Source organism: Berghia stephanieae, chromosome 5 (genome assembly GCF_034508935.2).
Source record: "Berghia stephanieae isolate SIO BIC M18660-M18661 chromosome 5, UCSD_Bste_1.3, whole genome shotgun sequence".
Taxonomy (NCBI): Eukaryota; Metazoa; Mollusca; class Gastropoda; order Nudibranchia; family Aeolidiidae; genus Berghia; species Berghia stephanieae.
In genome coordinates, this window is record NC_088364.1 from 52298038 (window position 1) to 52316161 (window position 18124).

Sequence of the window (18124 nt, forward strand, 5' to 3'; positions counted from 1 at the left end):
ATCTTACCGTTTTCATCAAAAGACAAAAAACAAAATACAATTTAAAAACATGAGCTTTTATATAGGGCAATATCCACCCAACGTGCTCAAAGCGCTTTTTATCAATATTCTTACTGCTCTTATGGTGGAAACGTTTTTTTCTGCGTTAAAAAAAATAATATAAATGAAGACTAGTATTTGAAAGAAAAAAATCAGAGTCACTGGCAAAGGGTTAATTGCAGTACTCTTGCATCCTGTGAGACTCCTACGGCACTTGCTAATCATAAAAAAGGAAATAGCAATCAACAATACTAAGGTGAAAAAAAAAAAACAAAAAGAAGAAGAAAAAAAGGAAGGGGGGGGGGGAGCAAACCCAGTAGCAATGCAACCTTTTAGCGGCGAAATTCGATCTTTGACCTAACACCAAATCTTCTATCATCAAAAGACAAGTAACGGCAAAACGATTATAGACAATTGAAGTCCGAGTTGCGATAGTCTGACTGCTCTCTTGGTGGAAACGCTGTATTCCCCGTTAACAATGATAAAGATAAAAGCAAACTATTATCTAAAAGCAAAAATATAGCTTCGCTGTTAAGGGTTAAGAACACCTGCAACTGCTGCCAGCATCCTTGAGATGCTCTACGTCACCCAAGGTCACCAATCGACACGTCTCCCTCTCGTCGCATGCACCCCCCCCCCCCCCCCCCCACCTCCACTCTCACGGTGGTGGTGGCGGCGGATAAAAAAGGCCTTTTTTTTCTTTTATTCAATCAACTTGACTGCTGGTGGACCCTAGGCCTCTCTACAAGTCCAAGAAATAATACTCACTTTTTCTCTGCTCCAACGAAAATATCTACCCCCTACCGGTCTAATTATTTGTAGCAGACGACAAATTTCTCAAAACGGTCACGTGACACTGTAAAAACAACACAGGAAGTCCATGAAAGCTTATTTACGGCATTTCCTTTGAACCGTGTAAACAACAAAATTTCGTTTTCATTCGACTCAACGGGTCAGATTGGCCGGTATTTTTTAACGAACTAAAGTTCTGAAAAATCAAAATGTTTCTTAGAAAGGTGAAAGATGCTAGTTTTTGAAACAGAGGTAGGTTTTTAAAAAAAATCTTTATATTTTACGTGAATGCATGCTCAAGGCGAGTTGGACGTGCAGCGGAGGTTGGTAGGCCAAAGGCCCACCTCTCTAGTGGTAGAAGTGTCTCAGCTCAGGACTAGGAGGAGTAGGAGGGAGACCAAGATTTTGGTCTCCCTAGCCAAACTAGCCCGTTTTGGCTAAGGAGACCGAGATTTTATCTTCCAGGCGTAAAACCATATTTTCGTTTTTGGAACTTTATGTTGAAGAGGCGAGTTTTTACTTGTTTGGCTTTGTTGCTGTTCTTGTTTTGTTTTGTTTTTTTGCTTTAAAAAAAAGGCTTTGTAAATTATTATTATTATTACCCTGCCTCTCCCTCTCCCCCTCAAAAGTAAACGAGGGGTGTGTGTGGGGGGGATGCATGATAATAATATGTCAAAGCTTTAAAAGAAAAAACAAAAAAACTAGAGAGCTGGGCCGGTGTTACCAATACTTAGCTTCTATACCAGGATAAATCATTCGTTTGGACCGAAAAATAAATAAAAAACTTACCGCTTACCGTCAAAAGCAGTTTAGATTTGAAGATGCATTTGTTTTCTATCAAAAAACATTCGGTACTGGACAATCCTTGATGAATTTCAAAAGTTGTGTTGAAATTATATCCTAATTGTTTTCATGTTAATTCCTCGCGAAATCGTGTGGTATCGTTTCTGTTATCAGGTACTCTAGCCAGGCAGGGTTGCCAGATCATTTTTGAGTAAGAGACCACAACTAGCTATAGCAAGAGGTCAGATTCCTCGGCAGGAGCCCAAATACTACCAAACCCACCTTAGCCTCGCGAAAACTCTTTAGATTTGTTAAACAATTTAGATAGGATAAGGAAAATTCGTATATATAGAAGCATTAGCAAATGCAATCTGTGGCGTTAGCACGTGTTGCATTTAGATATTTAGATTGCCAAATAAAATAAGTTTTACCGGTACCAGAGTAAAACGATATAACGGGGAAAGTCAGAGGAAGCCAAAAAGTTGGTTACAGGAGGCCAATTGGCCAAACCAAATTTTGGGAGGCCAAATGGCTTGGGAAAAGGCGAAATTTCTCAAATTTGGCCACCAGGAGGCCAAACTAGCAACCCTGGCCCCAGGTTTTTAAAAAAGTTTATTGGGAAAAAGATACGGAACAAAGTGTCCATAGATAGGTATGCAATTTGGTGCATTAGTGCAGTAAAAAGGCCTTTTTTTCTTTTATTCGATAAACTTGACTGCTGGTGGACCCTAGGCCTCTCTACACGTCCAAGAAATAATACTCACTTTTTCTCTACTCCAACGAAAATATCTACCCCCTACCGGTCTAATTATTTGTAGCAGACGACAAATTTCTCAAAACGGTCACGTGACACTATAAAAACAACACAGGAAGTCCATGAAAGCTTATTTACGGCATTTCCTTTGAACCGTGTAAACAACAAAATTTCGTTTTCATTCGACTCAACGGGTCAGATTGGCCGGTATTTTTTTAACGAACTAAAGTTCTGAAAAATCAAAATGTTTCTTAGAAAGCTGAAAGATGCTAGTTTTTGAAACAGAGGTAGGTTTTTAAGAAAAATCTTTATATTTTACGTGAATGCATGCTCAAGGCGAGTTGGACGTGCAGCGGAGGTTGGTAGGCCAAAGGCCCACCTCTCTAGACAAGATTAGCACCAAAAAAAAAAAAAGAAACCCCCCCCCCCCCAAAAAAAAAAACAAACAAAAAAAACCCAAAACAATCGGGCAATAAATATATAGAAGAGAAAAACTTGCCTCTTAAACAGAAAGAAACTGTTTCATAAACGAAAATACGGAAACTGTTTAAGCCCGGAAGCCAAAATCATCTCCCTAGCCAAAACGGGCCATTTTGGCTAGGGAGACCAAGATTTTGGTCTCCCTAGACAATTCCTTTAAAAAAATTATAAGTGGTTTATCTCAGTATCAATATAAGCGCTTATCAATTCTAATGAAGTGCTTATTGCCAAGGAGTGAGTCCTTGGTTGACGGTTCATCAATTACCGAGGAGTCAAATTGGAATTCTTCATGTGCATACAGTGGTCTCATCCGAGCCTTGATTTGTGCGCATATGAATCTCGTCACATTCTCCAATTATTAATTCATTGTCAACCATTGTGGAAAGATTTGAACACTTGTCGGCATCAAAAAATTTTTTTTCATAAATTCCAAGATGAGTTATAAATAAATCAAGACAAAAAATTACTGTTTTCAGATCCAAGCTTCAGATTCAGAGGAAAAAAACAAACAAGAACAAAGGCAAATCTCTGCCAAGAATAAATAATGCCAGATAGATTTTAGTAGGAATTCACTTTGTTCTAAAGGAAAATGTACTGCACATTGTAATCAGTAACAATTAATGTAAAAGATTTATGGCAGAAAATAGATGAAGATTTACCAGCTTGCATGGTCCGAGACAAAAAAGGAAATATGAGAGATTTGTACATTGCGATGTGCGCATATTTGCAGGTCTGATAACCCAAATTATTATGGGTGTAAAGGCAACTCATAATATTGTCCATTCAAATTCAATGTTACATACTTACAAATTTTTTGTAATTTTACAAATTTTAGATAAATTTCATGGCCAAATATGAAATTTTATGGAAAATTACGAATTTTTAAGTCTTAGTAATACTTAAATGATAATAATAATAATAATGATAAGAAGAACAGCAACTACTACTACTACTACTACTACTACTATAATAATGATGATGATAATAATAATAATGATAATATTGTGGTTGTTCATACACAATTTCAGAAGTTATGAATTTCCTTGTTAAATTACTAAAATTTGACAATAAAATGACTAAATTTGAAGTTTTCAATTTGGCAAGTCTGATGTTAAATCAACCCCATAATTGCATAGGTTATCAGACCTGCTAATATGCACACGTCGGTACATTGCCACCACAATAGAAACTTTTAAAAGTTTTTTAAATAGTTAAATATTTTAAAATTTTCTTATGGGGGAGGGGGGTGTAAATAAATGATTGAAAAGTAAGAGATGGTTTAAGGGGGAACTTTCACCCTGCAAGTAGTGCAATACAGACAAAATGACAGATCTCCGATCTAAACAGACAAATTGTCAAATTATGAGCAAAAAAGACATCATTGATAAAAAAAAACTTGGTAGCTTAACTCACATGAATTGAACCGGCAAATCAAAGAAATTCTGTGGCTATTTCAGGCTTCTAGATAAGCTGAGCTTGTCATTTTCTGAACCATGACATGGTCGATTGTTATATTCTGATGATTGAAACTGCAGTTGTGCAAAGTGACCACTCACAGGAAAAGGGCTTTCGTTTACATTTTTACAGTCAACTATAGTGGATTTTCAAATTCCCTACTGAAATCTCCTTGCTTTTTAAATCTTTTCATTCGCCTTAATTTAAAAATGTCAGAATATTTTGTCTATTGTTCAGCTAACCCAAAAGCTTTTTGGATTGAGATAGCTTTTAGTTTGAAAAAAGGTCATACTAATTTACAGATCTGATATATCTACCTTTCATTGTTACAATGTTTTTAACTTTTTTTTTTCCCCGTTTTTTGAAGTTTAAATGTCAGAGAATTTGACATTTCCTTTTACCCATCTATTCTAGAAAAGTTATGGACACAGATATGGCTGATGACATAAAATCAGAAGTTGTGGGAGATGAAGCTGCAGATGAAGATCAATTGTTAGCAGAAGACTCAGAAATGGCTGAGCCTGGTCCTGAAGGAGAAACTGAACATGTTAAGACTGAGGAGGAGCTGGAAGAGGAATTAAAAGAAACTAAGATTACCATTCCTCGCTACTCACCTCATAGTGTGCCAGATTGGAAACTGGATGATATGAGAAGTATGTTCTGTTTTTGGTAAATTGTTGACATCATTTGTCTCCCTCATCTGATTACAATAGGTTATAATTGTATAGTACTGGGCAATGTATTTTCTTAGAAACTAAATTTATTTTATTATTTATTTTTTTTGTCTAATCAAAACTCTGCATTGCATTTGTATCAAACTTTTCATTTAAAAAAATAATCTTTTTGTGTTTTAGGTGCTACTGGTTTATTTTTAATGTGTCAAATCATGAGCCACATCTGTAAAAAATTCAATATTGGATTTTCGTTTGGCCAATGTTGGATTATATCTACCAGATTTTGGATATTTAAGCCAAGGTTGTAATTGAAAAAAAAACATTTTTGGGTGGGGGGGGGGGGGGGGGTGTGGAGTTATACATATTTGTCGTTTATTTATCTCTACCGCGCTCATGTTGTAGCTGCATCACTGTAACACTCAACCAAGTCCTCCATGGTCTCTTGGTTATCACCACAGTGAGTGCAAGTGGGTGAGGCTGCCAGGCTGTCTGTCCCCTCTTGCTAGTACAGAAATCCCCTCAGGCTAGGTTAAATGCCTAACTAGGTTGACGTCCTATTGGAGGAAGTGTGTATCTCACATGTAACCCAACAGCAATTCCATTTAAACACTCATCCTTTACTGATAGTATGCTCTTGGACTCAACTATTTGAACCAGTACTTTGCCGTACATTTTCTATGGTGCTTTTGCTTGTAAAGCTAGAATTGTTTAAATATCCCATATTCTTCCTTATCATTAGCACTGAAATGACCTTTAAAACAAACAAATTCATCAAAGTTCCTTATATTTACATATATGCAAATGCTCTGAAAAACTATCTCATTTTCTGCCCAAAGCTTGATCCGACTTTCAACAAGAGGAGATGCAAAGTACATCATTAAGCTTAACTGCACAGTTGTACACCCGAAAAAGTAATTTTTTTTAGCAGCATTCAGTATGGAACTCAATTTATTGGGAGATGGCTGGTTTTAATTGAACGAATTAGACAAAAAATATTAACTTTTGAAAATGTCTTGTTGTATGTTCGCAATTTTAAGTGGTTTTAATTTGGCAGATACGATGGTTGAATATGCTCTTCTCTTTGCATTTTAGCTCGATGGCCATGGCATATTCGTATATTCCCTATTGATCAAGAAGACTGTAGAAATTGTATTTTGGACACAGTTACAAAAATATCACAGGAAGCTTGGTATTATGTACCAAAAAGGAAAGTTGGAGAAGGGTGAGTATGTGATATGCATATTATGAAATTAATAGTTTATAGGCGAGTTGTATTGAAATAGAAGCCGAACAAAGACAGATGACTAGAAGAGGCAATAGAAAAGAAAATGGGTTGTCCGAAAGTAGGAGAATAGAAAAGGATAACTTCAAGGACAATTTCACTGTTTAATATGGAAAATATGATTAAGAAGTGACACACGTAGTAAGAGGTTAAAAGCATTAATCTTGAAAGTCGTATTAGGAATTAAGAATTCTGATAATATTAATGTTTTGAGCTATAGAGTGAAATCGCTTTATATTACAATCAATTGGAATTGGTATGAGGATGATCATGGTATATACACTGTACGACACGGGGTGGTTTTAAACAAAATTTGGGTCATTTAGTACCATAAAATATGGACCTGCTTATTGTATTATAAATGAGTTGGGGAAAGTGACATGGTTTGCCTAGTCGATTGATGTTTCATATCTGCAGACCTGCCAACCGGTACGATTAATCATATTTTAGTACGATTTTTGGGACTCAAATACGTGGATACGATTCCAAAGGATTTAGTACGATTTTTGTAGTTGTAATATTTTGATTTTTTTTTTCTCAAGCATGAATGTTGAAAATGACATGTCATACATCAAATGTTGACCGTGTTTCTGAATGATGCATCACAGTTAGTACTATTGTTATCATTTCAGTTAGTTATATGTTGCCGGTTTTCACCAATATTTTTCTCATAACTTTTGAGGATTTGCATAGAATTATGCATTTAAGCTTATTTTATACTTTTAATGTCCTCAGGCCATACATATTTAAGCTTTTACCACTTGTTAAATAGAACATTTTAAGTGAAAATTAAATTTAACTAACATCTTTGGCAATGAAGCTTTCAATAAAAAACTGTATTGCTGATAAGCTTAAACATGGATTATTTCCCTTTATAACTAATAAAATTACTTTATTTTGTTTTAAAAAATTTAATGATCTTTTTTTAAGATTTATTATTTTGTATGAGTGATTTTTTAAATTTTTTTTCATGACCAACTGGGCAGCTTTAGGAACAAAATGGTTCAAAACGAATCCTCTAGCAGTATTTAACTTGTCTGTGATATGTGTGAATTTCCCATCATATGACCAACAGTAATAGTATTAGTAGTATGTAGTAGTAGTAGTAGTAGTAGTAGTAGTAATAGTGGTAGGAGTAGAAGTAGTAGTGGGTATAGAAATAGAACTAGTCTAGTAGTGGTTGTAGGATGTTGTAGTTGTAGTAGGAGGAGGAGTAGTAAATGCTATGAAAAAGGGAGAGAGAGAGACATGGATCATTTGATAACATAATGGAAATTATCTTGTCACGGCTGCAAATTGCCATCTCTACTATTAGATTGAAGACCACTCTCACAAATATTTTATCTCAAAACCTTACAACCACCATCACAGCATTTAACTGCTACAAGCACCACCACCACATCACTTCTTCCATCACCACCACCACCACCACTAGAGCACCATCGCTACAACCACCACTTTCTCTTCTTCAGGCACTAGCATCAATACTACCAACATATTTGTTGTCTTTTGGTCATTTCTTTGAGTGTTTCAAAAGCATTATCCTTAGATATTGCAATTTCTGAGCCTTGTACTGATTTAAAATGGTCATTAAGTTTTAGTTTCTCGATAAACCAATAATTTTGTAATTGCTGCAAACGAATGTTTGAATGATAAAGATCGGCGTTTATTTTTGATTTGGGTTTGATGATAGCTTTTATATAAATTTTTGTATTTTGCACACTTTTATTTTCCACACATGCGGACAAAATACACTTTTTAGGATCATAGAATACACTTTTCATTCTGGGAAGGTTGGCAGGTCTGAATCTGTGGTGTGTTTATTAATTCATATTTTTGTCCTGTTGGTCTACTTTCACGTTTTCAAAAAGTTCCGACAATTTTTTCACCAACTATTTACAGGCCTAATTATTACTACTATTATTCAAATTACGATTTTCTGATCTTTAACAGTTGCATAGATTTATCATTTTTGTGATCGTCTATGGCTTGGTTTGTCAGTGGATGAATTGTTGGCATCTCATCATAGAAAGTTAGGATAGATTTGAATAGAAAGTTGTTTGTATGTATCATTATGGATACTTTGTATTTATATTACCTCAAAATTTATATGGCAGGGAATCTTTAAAATGGCGATGCTGATGTTAGAATTGTCGAAATTGTGTTGAAAAGTTGTCAAATTAAAACTTCGATTCAATGGCTTGTCAATCATCAGACAACAAAAGATCTAACACTAAATGTTTTATAATATTTATTAGGTATTTGGAATTTAGTGAAGCTAATGCCTAAAATCTTTCATTTGACTTAGATAAACGATCCAACAAGATTGCTGGAGATAATTTGGAATAAAATGTAGATCTCTATGCACAAGACTGTTAGGGGAGTTGAGAAGTGGTATATGGCAAACACTCACATAGTAGCATATATGCAAGACAGATATTATTAAAGCTCTAATCAGATTAACAATGACAGTAAGATTTTCTTCTATATATATATATATATATATATATATAAACATTTGAAATTAAGATAGTTTGACTTCTACAACGTTGTTATCGAGCGTTGCTCTCATCAGGAAGTGGAAGTGAAAGTAGATTGTTGTGTTTTCGTATTTTTATAGATTCGTGTTTATGGAGGTTCGTAATTACATAAAAGGTGTTTGTTTCTATGTCTGCATGAGGAAGTTAGTTCGTTTCTTCTGTTGAGTGTTGCTATGTTCGGTTTAGTGATGATGAAGAATTTTTCTTCCAAGCAGAGGTTGCAAATCTTAGAAGAGGGGGAGTACGACTGTGCTCTGGAGATGATTTTCCATGTGATGCTGTGTTGTATGTTTTTTCTTTGAGGTTCCAAATGTGTTCGCTTAGTGTAGTGGAATGTCGTTTGTGTATGTTTCTGAAGGAAGATGTATGCAGGTTGTATCTGGTTTTGAATGGACACTCGGTGAGGCCAATGTATGTTTCTTGTTTTGGTGTGTCTGGTCGTGTTACTGTGGCTTGGTAAATTACGTTTTGAGTCAGGCAATTGCCGTTTAGTGGGCATGTTGTCTGGGTCCTACAGTTGCATTTTTTCACTAGGTTGTTGCTGGGCTGATCTGGCTGTGATAGTTTTCGGTTATTGTTGGATGAAATAATGTTTTGTATGTTTGGCATGCAGGTGTATCCTATTTTGATGGTGTTTTTGTTCATGATTGGGTGTAGAACGTGACCGGGAGGGAAGCATTTTTGTAGTAGATTGAAGAATTTGTTACCGATAGAAGTTGTCACATTCTTGCTGTAGGGTGGGAAGAACCATGTTAAGTGTCGTTTTCTTTGTCGTTTTTTTGCTGGGGTGGTAATGGTCTCTTCCTCATATTCTAGTTTGTAGTTATATCCACTTTTTTGTAGTGCGTTTGTGTACGGTGGGATTGCATCGTTGAATATGTTGTTGTTTGTAGAGTTGTTAGATAGTCGTTTGTTAATGCTCTCGGGGATGTTTTTTATTATAGATGGCGGATGATTGCTGTGTCTATGAACATACAATGGGATGTTGTTGGGTTTTGAAAATGGTTGATAGGTGCCGTCGTTTAGGTTGATGGTTATGTCCAGGAAGTCGAATGTTTTTTTGTTGGCTTCGATTGTAATTTTCAGATTGTTGTCCTGGAAGATTTTGCATATTTTTTTCTTTATTAATTCTGTCTGTCTCGGTGTTTTATTGCACAATGCGAGTCCGTCGTCCCTGTATAGTCTGATGTTTATATCGAGATTTTGCATTTGAGAAAGTAGATATAGTCCGACGAGCTCGCATGTTTCTGCTCCATCGTAGCTCCCCATGGTGACATCAAAGTTTGTTGATTTTTTTGTCCATGCTGTTCCATTATTGTAAAGTGATGTATTCTTCGAGTGCAGGATAATATGTATTTCTTCTTCGGTGATGTTGTCGAAGGTTTTTGCGAACTGTAGTGCTTTGAGGAGTAGGGTTTTGGTGATTGAAGGGTAGAAATTACAGATGTCAAAGATGATTGCGTTTTGTCGTTGTTTGTTTTCTGTGTTTCTGTACCAGTTGATAACTTCAGTGGTGTTTCTCCATTGGTTGAATTCGGTTTTCTTGACGATTTTGGTGTTGATTCTGTCTAAAATCTGTTTACTTATTTTTCCGATTTGTGATTTACATGGGTTTATGAGACGGCATTGTACGTTGTTGCGAAAGTTTGGTTTATGGTCCATATATATATATATAAAAACATTTCAAGTATAATTTTGACCAACCTCCACAATATTGTTTCAATAATATTGTGGAGGTTGATCAAAATTACACTTGAAAAATGTTTTATTTATGGCTCCTTTTATCAAAAAGTTGAGCACTATTATCTCGTGGTTTTTGTTTTCAGGATTGCTGAATTATGCATGAGCTCGGTAAATGAAGCAAAGAGTGTAATGGCTCGTATTGTGCGCATGCCATTTTACCACAACTTTGTCACCTTAGAAATCACAAAGAAAAAGAAGGAAGAAGGAAGCACACCAACGTACAGTGATGTAGAGGAAAGTGGTGAGTTTTTATTTTCTTTTATCAATAGTAGCCTCTGTCAGGGATGTAAATCTTTCAGTATTTTTCTGAATTCAGATTATTTCAATTTAGAATAAAATAAATAAATAAGATTCATAAAATACTATATTTAAAAAAAAATTCTTATTAAATAATACTACAATAATACGGTGCCCAGACTTATAGCGGGTAAATGGCGTGCGTATAAACAGAGACTGCTTAGGTGATTTATATTTTGAGAAACATGGCCATTTCAAATTGATATGCTCAAAGTCTATACAAGTTGATGAGCAATATAACAGCATCAAGAGAGTTATTCCTTATGAATCAATGATGATTTGTTTTCCACATGTCTTCAGTTTATCAGATTTAAGAGTGTTTTCTGCTGTTTTGCCGTTTTTTGACAAATTAATCTGGTCACAGATTTATGTAGACCCTTACATTTGCCCAATTTTTTGGGGGGTAAAAAGTGTGTTCTGTATCCAATATTTTAAAAATTACCCTTTTTAAAGGTTTTATACTTTATATTTAATGAATATAGACGATAGGGAAAAATACAAAAGCAAACATTCACAGACATGGAAACAAATCAATTTTTAATAGCTTTCAAATTATTTTTGCAACTGTATCGATGGTCAAACCTCTTAGGTCCTGATTTTCATGATCAGCGGATCAAGTTTACATGGGTAGATCAGACCTCTGATGACGTCGTAAAAATTGGGATTTGCAGAGGTTCCATCCGCCGACCATTGATATATTGATTTAGAAAAAAGCCGAAGTGTGCAAGGATTGGTAAGTATAAATGTCAGGTTAGGCCATCTTCCTTTTCGACACTTGAACGTGCTATGGTGATAAGAAAGAATTTGGATCCAGCATGGACTACAGTGGGGAGTTTAAGTTGGCAGATAAATATAGGCTGTAGTTGATCAAGTGACATCTATTACTATTAACTGACACTTAAGACATGCTATTTCACTTCTTGTTTCAGCTACAATTGTATACGATACTACAAAGTGTGAAAAGATCAAGAATACAGCACCTTCAAAAGGTAATTTTGTGCCATTGGTATCTAGGTCTTTGGAACAAATTACAACTATGTATTTTTTTATTAAAATAGTGTAAATTATGTTGGTAATTTAATGAAATAGCCCTGAAATTATGCTTCATAAATTATTAAAGTCCTTTTAATATTTTACTTAATTTTTTTCACATTTTACTTTACTTTTCTATCTTTTTCTTTTTTTAAAATTATTAATAGTGTACACAGTTATCAGCCAAAGCACCTCCTTGTTTTTCATTTGAAGAACTGCACACTTTATTTTTCAGGAGGTGTAAAACGCAAGACTCTGTGGGTGAGATATTTGTCAGAAGACACAACCCCAGAGTTTCTACGTGTAGTTTTTCCTTTCGCTCAAACTGCGCAAGTACACACGCATGAAGATCTGCGGTGAGTAAGGTAATGGGTGGATCTTTGGAATTGTGCAGTTAGCATAATCTACCTTCAGACCTCCCATTGCCGCTATTTTTATTAAGTGAAGAGTTCCATTTATTTTGGGATATCACTTAATTGGTGCTACATTAATGTGGCCACCGATAATACCAATGATTTATTTTTTAACAGAATGCATTTTGCATCCTGGATGACAGTTGATGTTTGTTGTCACTGGAAAAAATCCCAATATTAATATGAAGGTATTGGAACATTTGGTAACAAATTGTGCCAGCCTTTATATTTATTATTTGATAAGATAATAATATTGGGTGTTTTTCATTTTAGATTTTAAAATGAACTAGGATTAGTATTGAGAGATTCATACGTTGATTCATGTTAATAATTTTACATGCAAATTTATGTGTTAAGCTTACTAGCAACAGTTTCCGATTTGTCTTTGGCAAGTAATAAGAGAGTGAAAGGGTTCTTTTATGCTTTTTACCACTTTTTAAAGTAAAGTCTTTTATTCCTGGGCTTTGAGATAACAATCGTCAGCCGGTATGAAGATTCTTAGATCATTTAGACATGTATTTTGTCACATTATTCCATAAAAATTTATTAGTTAGGCTTTCCGCGAAGAGGCCAAATAAATGTTTAGTCACTATATTACATATATCTCTAGTGCTCTCTCTAGAATTTTTTAAAAGTATGTCTTTGGTGATAGAATGTGTTGGATATATATATGGGGGGGGGGGGGGGGGGGGGGGGGGGGGGGGGGGGGAGATATGAAGTTTACCAAATTATCAATTGCACATCAGCTACACAATATCGTTCTTGTAGAGTTTGAATGGATAACTGCTCTTTTTCTACTGTATCTGTTGATAAATTTACAGTGGTGTCAACTTATGTTTAAAAAATGCATAATCTTACACATTTTCGTTCATTGTACATATTAAATTTCTATTATTTAAGCATTTTTAATATTCATTTACTTATTTGGTGTCAGGGTTGCCAATTTTCCGTATATTTACGGAATTCAGTATGTTAATAGCATTGTTATAAACCCTCATTATCTGGGTGAGGTTTCTGAGCTCCCATAGTGGGCAGGGAGGTACTTGCTATGTCTTCTGTCCACCTATATCTGTTTTCCAATTGCTTTTCGTCTTTGTCTTGGAATGAGATTTCTTAGTTTTGTCCTGATTCTGGCCAGAGTCCTTGGCTGGGAGGGAAACAGTCAAATGTATAGTTAAAGTTTTTGGAGCTGATATTTTTTTCCTTGTAAATCATCTCTCTTATGCACTGTTTTTTTAATTCTTAACATATGTACACATTTGAGTGTATTCCTCTTAGTGGGGACTCGTGTTTGTATCTGGTTTAGGCTTTTAGGTGATCTCAAACTAATTACACTGATAGTGTGCTCTTGGAATCTACATCTGTTCCCTTTTTAAACCATTTCCCCTTGTCTTACTTTTTCCTTAAGTCATTAAGAATTGTTCATCTAGAATGTTTTTGCTATCCAATTTTCTTCCTTTTTCTGGCGCTGATATGTCCTAAATGTGTTGCAAGTGCCGTAAAACCCTTAATAACAAAGACAACCACAAACCCTTAGTATATTTTCCAATTACCTGCTAAATGGAAAAAAGTTAGCTTATATCGTCTTTTTACTTGAGTTCAGAACTTAGAATGTGTTTGGGTAAAAGTTTAGTAAATTTTTGCCTCCGTGATTGGCAACCCTGTTGTGTTTAGATACTTTAATCCGTTTCTTGACGCGGAAGACCGTTAAGGGAGTTCACTATAATATTATCTGGCTAGTTTGGTCTAATTGCCCATTATCAGATTTAGCGCTGATTATCATTTTTGCACAATTGTAAGCATTGTTTCAAAATCTTACTCATATTGGCTCTCCATTGGACTTCTTTCTTAATGGGCTAGGGTTGGCAGCACTGAATTTAGAAGTGGTTGGAAAATGACTACATTCTTTTGGGGCTAATGGATTAATGGATAATATTTTATCTGTATCGGTATTATTCATCACCTCGATGGGGTTCCTGACCTCCACAGTGGGCAGGGAGGTACTTACTGTGTCTTCTATCCCCTTATGGCTGTTTTCCAATTTGCTTTCTGTCTTTGTCTTGGAATGAGATTACTTGGTTTTGTCCTGACCCTGGAGTCCTTCGCTGGGAGGGAAAAGTCAAATGCATAATTATTGTTTTGGGAGATTTTTTTTTTCCTTGTAAATCATCTCTGTTGTGTATTATTATATTTGTTTTTTTTTTTTTTTAATTGTATAATGAAATATAAGCATTTGAGTGTATTCCTATTTGTTGGATCTTGTGCTTGTGTCAGGATGAGACTTATAGGTGATCTCAAACTATGTACCGTACATTGATGGTATGCTCTTGGATTCTACATCTCCATGTTTGTTCCCAGTTCCCCTTTGTCTTACTTTTCTTGGGTGCTGTAATTGTAATTCTAGAATCCCATTTTCTTCCTTTATACTGGCGCTGATATAACCTAAATGTGCTGCAAGCGCCGTAAAACCCTTAAAAATAAACAAACGTATTATTCATCATCAACAGACTATTCACCTTTGAACTTAGATATTGAGAATTTTGAAAAGAGAGAAGTTGTTAGCACTGACCTAGTTTTTTCTAAATTAGCAATTTTTTCTTGCTGCATACAGCAAATTGTAAAGTAGAGCTGTACAAAGAATGCTTGAGCAACTTGAAGATGTATTATAACTGAGAATAAATTGACAGTGTTTGATTCTATTCTCTTTTTGTTTGTTTTGATGTACTGCTAAAATATTGTATAAAAATGTTATCCACTTATTTTCGGCTGCAGCATAATTTGAAGTTCCAAAGAACAATAAGTAAATACTTTATTATTCAGACCATTTATTTTTATTAAAAGTTTAATAAATGAACATGTCTTTTATACTGCTCTATCAACACAATCCATAAAAAGTACAAATTTATTAGAATCTGGACTTAAAACATCCCACTTCTTTGCTTGGACTATATGACCATATTTTTAATAACGATTTTGTATTACATATACCTACATTCAGGATAGCGGAGGTCAAGAACAATTCAAAGACTGATGTTCTACTCTTCATGAAGGGTTACTTGACAGTTGTCATTAACCAAACGCACATTCTGGCCCTCCAAAATAAAGAAGTTGGAGATAATGAGCAAGGTGAGAATACATTTTCATTTTGAAAAAAATTATTTTTTGTTTGTTTTTATTTCTAAATATTTTTTAAATGATGATTTATATGACACAGGGTAGCAATATATTCAGGGCTTGTACAGATAATTTTTACAGTCTTTGATTTCAGATTTTTCTTTCTTTAACAAAAGACAAATTTTATTTATTGAGAAAAACACTTTTAAGTTCCCTATATTTTGTTGGAAGTTTTTGTCGAAGCTCTTCATTGGAAAGAGAATTGTATGTATGTGTTTGCTCATATGAAGTTATGCATTCCAAGAAATTAAATCGTGAGATCAAGCATAAGCTGAGAAAACCAAAGACGCTTTATAAGATTGGCAAGCAGACATTTGAATTTTGCTATAGCACAATTTTTGAATATCCTATCCAGTTGATATTGGAGCATCCTTATTATTTCAACTGAAAACTCAAAATGACTCATACCCTGTCCGAACTGCGTCAGGTTTTGATTTAAGAAGGTATTATTGTGGGGATTCATTAAGTAAACAATTATTGGAGTAGCTTGTAATGGTAATATAAAGTGCATATAAAGTGCTTAGTCTGTAGACTAGTATTATTATTATTATTATTGCTACTACTACTACCACCACTAAAGTTATTATGATGTCATCTTTGTCACTTTTTAAAACCTTTTGGCTGGTCCAGGAAAAAGTCGACCAAGACACACTCATGCACTTTTTTAAAAAGTGGTGTCTTTATTTTTGTTTGTTCTTTAAAGGACAAAAAAATATGCTGAAGACATTTTTTATGTGAATATTTGTAAATTTAAGTGTTTTAAAAAATCTTATTAATGAATTAAAATAGATTTGATTTACGCCTAAAGCCGTTTCAATTTTGTATCACCAACTAAATTTGTTTCATAAATAATTAAAATTGCATATTTTTTTCTTCATTTTGTTTCTGTTTAATCAATGAAGTTATTGCTGTTTTTTTTTTTGGACCATGTAGTATTTTTTTAACAGAACCATATTTTATTTTTTGTTATTAAAGATATTTTATTATTTACATCCTTTCACCATGTATATGTCAATAAACTATTGGAAAGGCAGAGTTGTGTTTATTGATAACAGAAAGTTTTAAAATAATTATTTCCTTTTTTTGCCATCTTTTGTGTATTTTAAAAATCCCCACCTTTTCCCATTTCTCTTTAATTATATTCCAAATACCGGTCAACCCAGGGGTTTATGTTTTGTCAACAATCCCCCTCTCTTTCTCTCTCTCTCTCTCTATACTCTCTACTTTTCTGGTTTTAACTGAATATATTTTGAAATCCAGTCTTCGTTTCAATCTCTGTATCTTTTATTACTTTTAAGGCAGCTAATGAACAACATTCAGCCCTCACCAATTTGTTTGTACTTTATGTGATATAGCAACAAAGAGAATTTCTAAGTGGTTTTAACAGATTTGACCTTATTTTACAGCAATCAAAGATGAGCTTGAGAAATCTGTTACACCTGTGGATTCATTAGAAGTGGCACCAACTGTAGTCGCAGAACGATCTGAGCAGACAAAATATGATAAAAACCTGTCTGCTGGTGTTCTGAAGAGAACTTTACAGCAGCAACAGAAGATGGTGGATGCAAAGCGCAAAGATCCCATGATGAGAAATAGAAGTGGTGAGCCACCTGCAAAACGAGGTGGGAGAGGCAACTGGGGTGATCGTTTTGATGGAAGGAGACCAGGTGGTGGAGGTGGAAGATATGGTGGAGGTTACCCTGGAGGCCCTGGTGGAATGCCATATGGAGGTGGTCCACGTGGTGGATATGGTGGTGGTGGCGGTGGCGGTGAGTAATTTTTTAATTTTTTTTATTGGGTTTTAATATCTTGATTTAGTGGTGGTTCCCTAGGAAGTAGAACATTTTAAAAAGTAAAAAGGGTATTCATGTGAATTTGGTTCAAGCAGGTTCAAAGACCTGTGTTATCTGCCTCTATTGGTGCTTTTCAATAATAGAATGAATTGGTTCATTTGTTTGACAAGGTTGCCAAATTTTCCGTATATTTACAGAATTCAGTATGTTACAGGGCTGAGAATCTTCCGCCTAAAGGCGGATTTCCGCCTAAATGGTAGTTTATCTCCGCCCATCCCATCACATTTCCTCCTTTTTCAAATTTGCCGTGTCAAACATTTTCCTCAAAACCACAAAATCACCATTATGTCATATGTCATATTTTGACACCTGTGCTCAGTCTCGTGAAATTTAGTGACGGTCCCGTTTTTATGACGTTGGGCCAGACAGTATGGCACCAGATGTCACAATAGACACAGAAGACCAGTAGGTAGTGTTCTTTGATTAGTTAGTTGATGGTTGAAGGGGAAGGGGAGGGACAAGTGGGTCTGGATTTTTTCCCCTTGTTGTAGGTACCTATTGCTTTTTAAATCTCTCTCTCTCTCTCTCTCTCTCTCTCTCTCTCTCTCTCTCTCTCTTTCTCTCTCTCTCTCTCTCTCTCTCTCTCTCTCTCTCTTCTCTCTCTCTCTCTCTCCCCCCCCCCCCCCCCTTTTGCCTTTCTTTCTATTTCTCTTTTCTTCTTCTTCTTTTTTTTTTTTGGATATAGAATTCAAAAGGTCAATACATAAGTTATTCTTGTAAAGAAGTCTCTCCTCCTCCCCCCCCCCCCCCCCCCCCCCCCCCCCCCCCCCCCTCTCTCTCTCTCTCTCTCGCTCTCCTTTTTCTTCTCTTTCT

The 18124-nt window shown here is 35.1% G+C and overlaps 1 protein-coding gene across 1 annotated transcript in view; it reads left to right on the top strand.

Annotated features, from left to right (window-relative positions):
* LOC144973165 (uncharacterized) overlaps positions 1–18124 on the top strand; it is a 29571-nt gene that overhangs the window by 6826 nt on the left and 4621 nt on the right. Inside the window, exons 2-8 of the mRNA XM_078915285.1 lie at positions 4718–4956; positions 6070–6199; positions 10626–10783; positions 11769–11828; positions 12107–12227; positions 15283–15410; positions 16865–17227. Of these exons, the coding sequence (XP_078771411.1) occupies positions 4725–4956; positions 6070–6199; positions 10626–10783; positions 11769–11828; positions 12107–12227; positions 15283–15410; positions 16865–17227 (1192 nt within the window). The 5' untranslated portion in view covers positions 4718–4724. The remainder of the gene's footprint in view (positions 1–4717; positions 4957–6069; positions 6200–10625; positions 10784–11768; positions 11829–12106; positions 12228–15282; positions 15411–16864; positions 17228–18124) is intronic.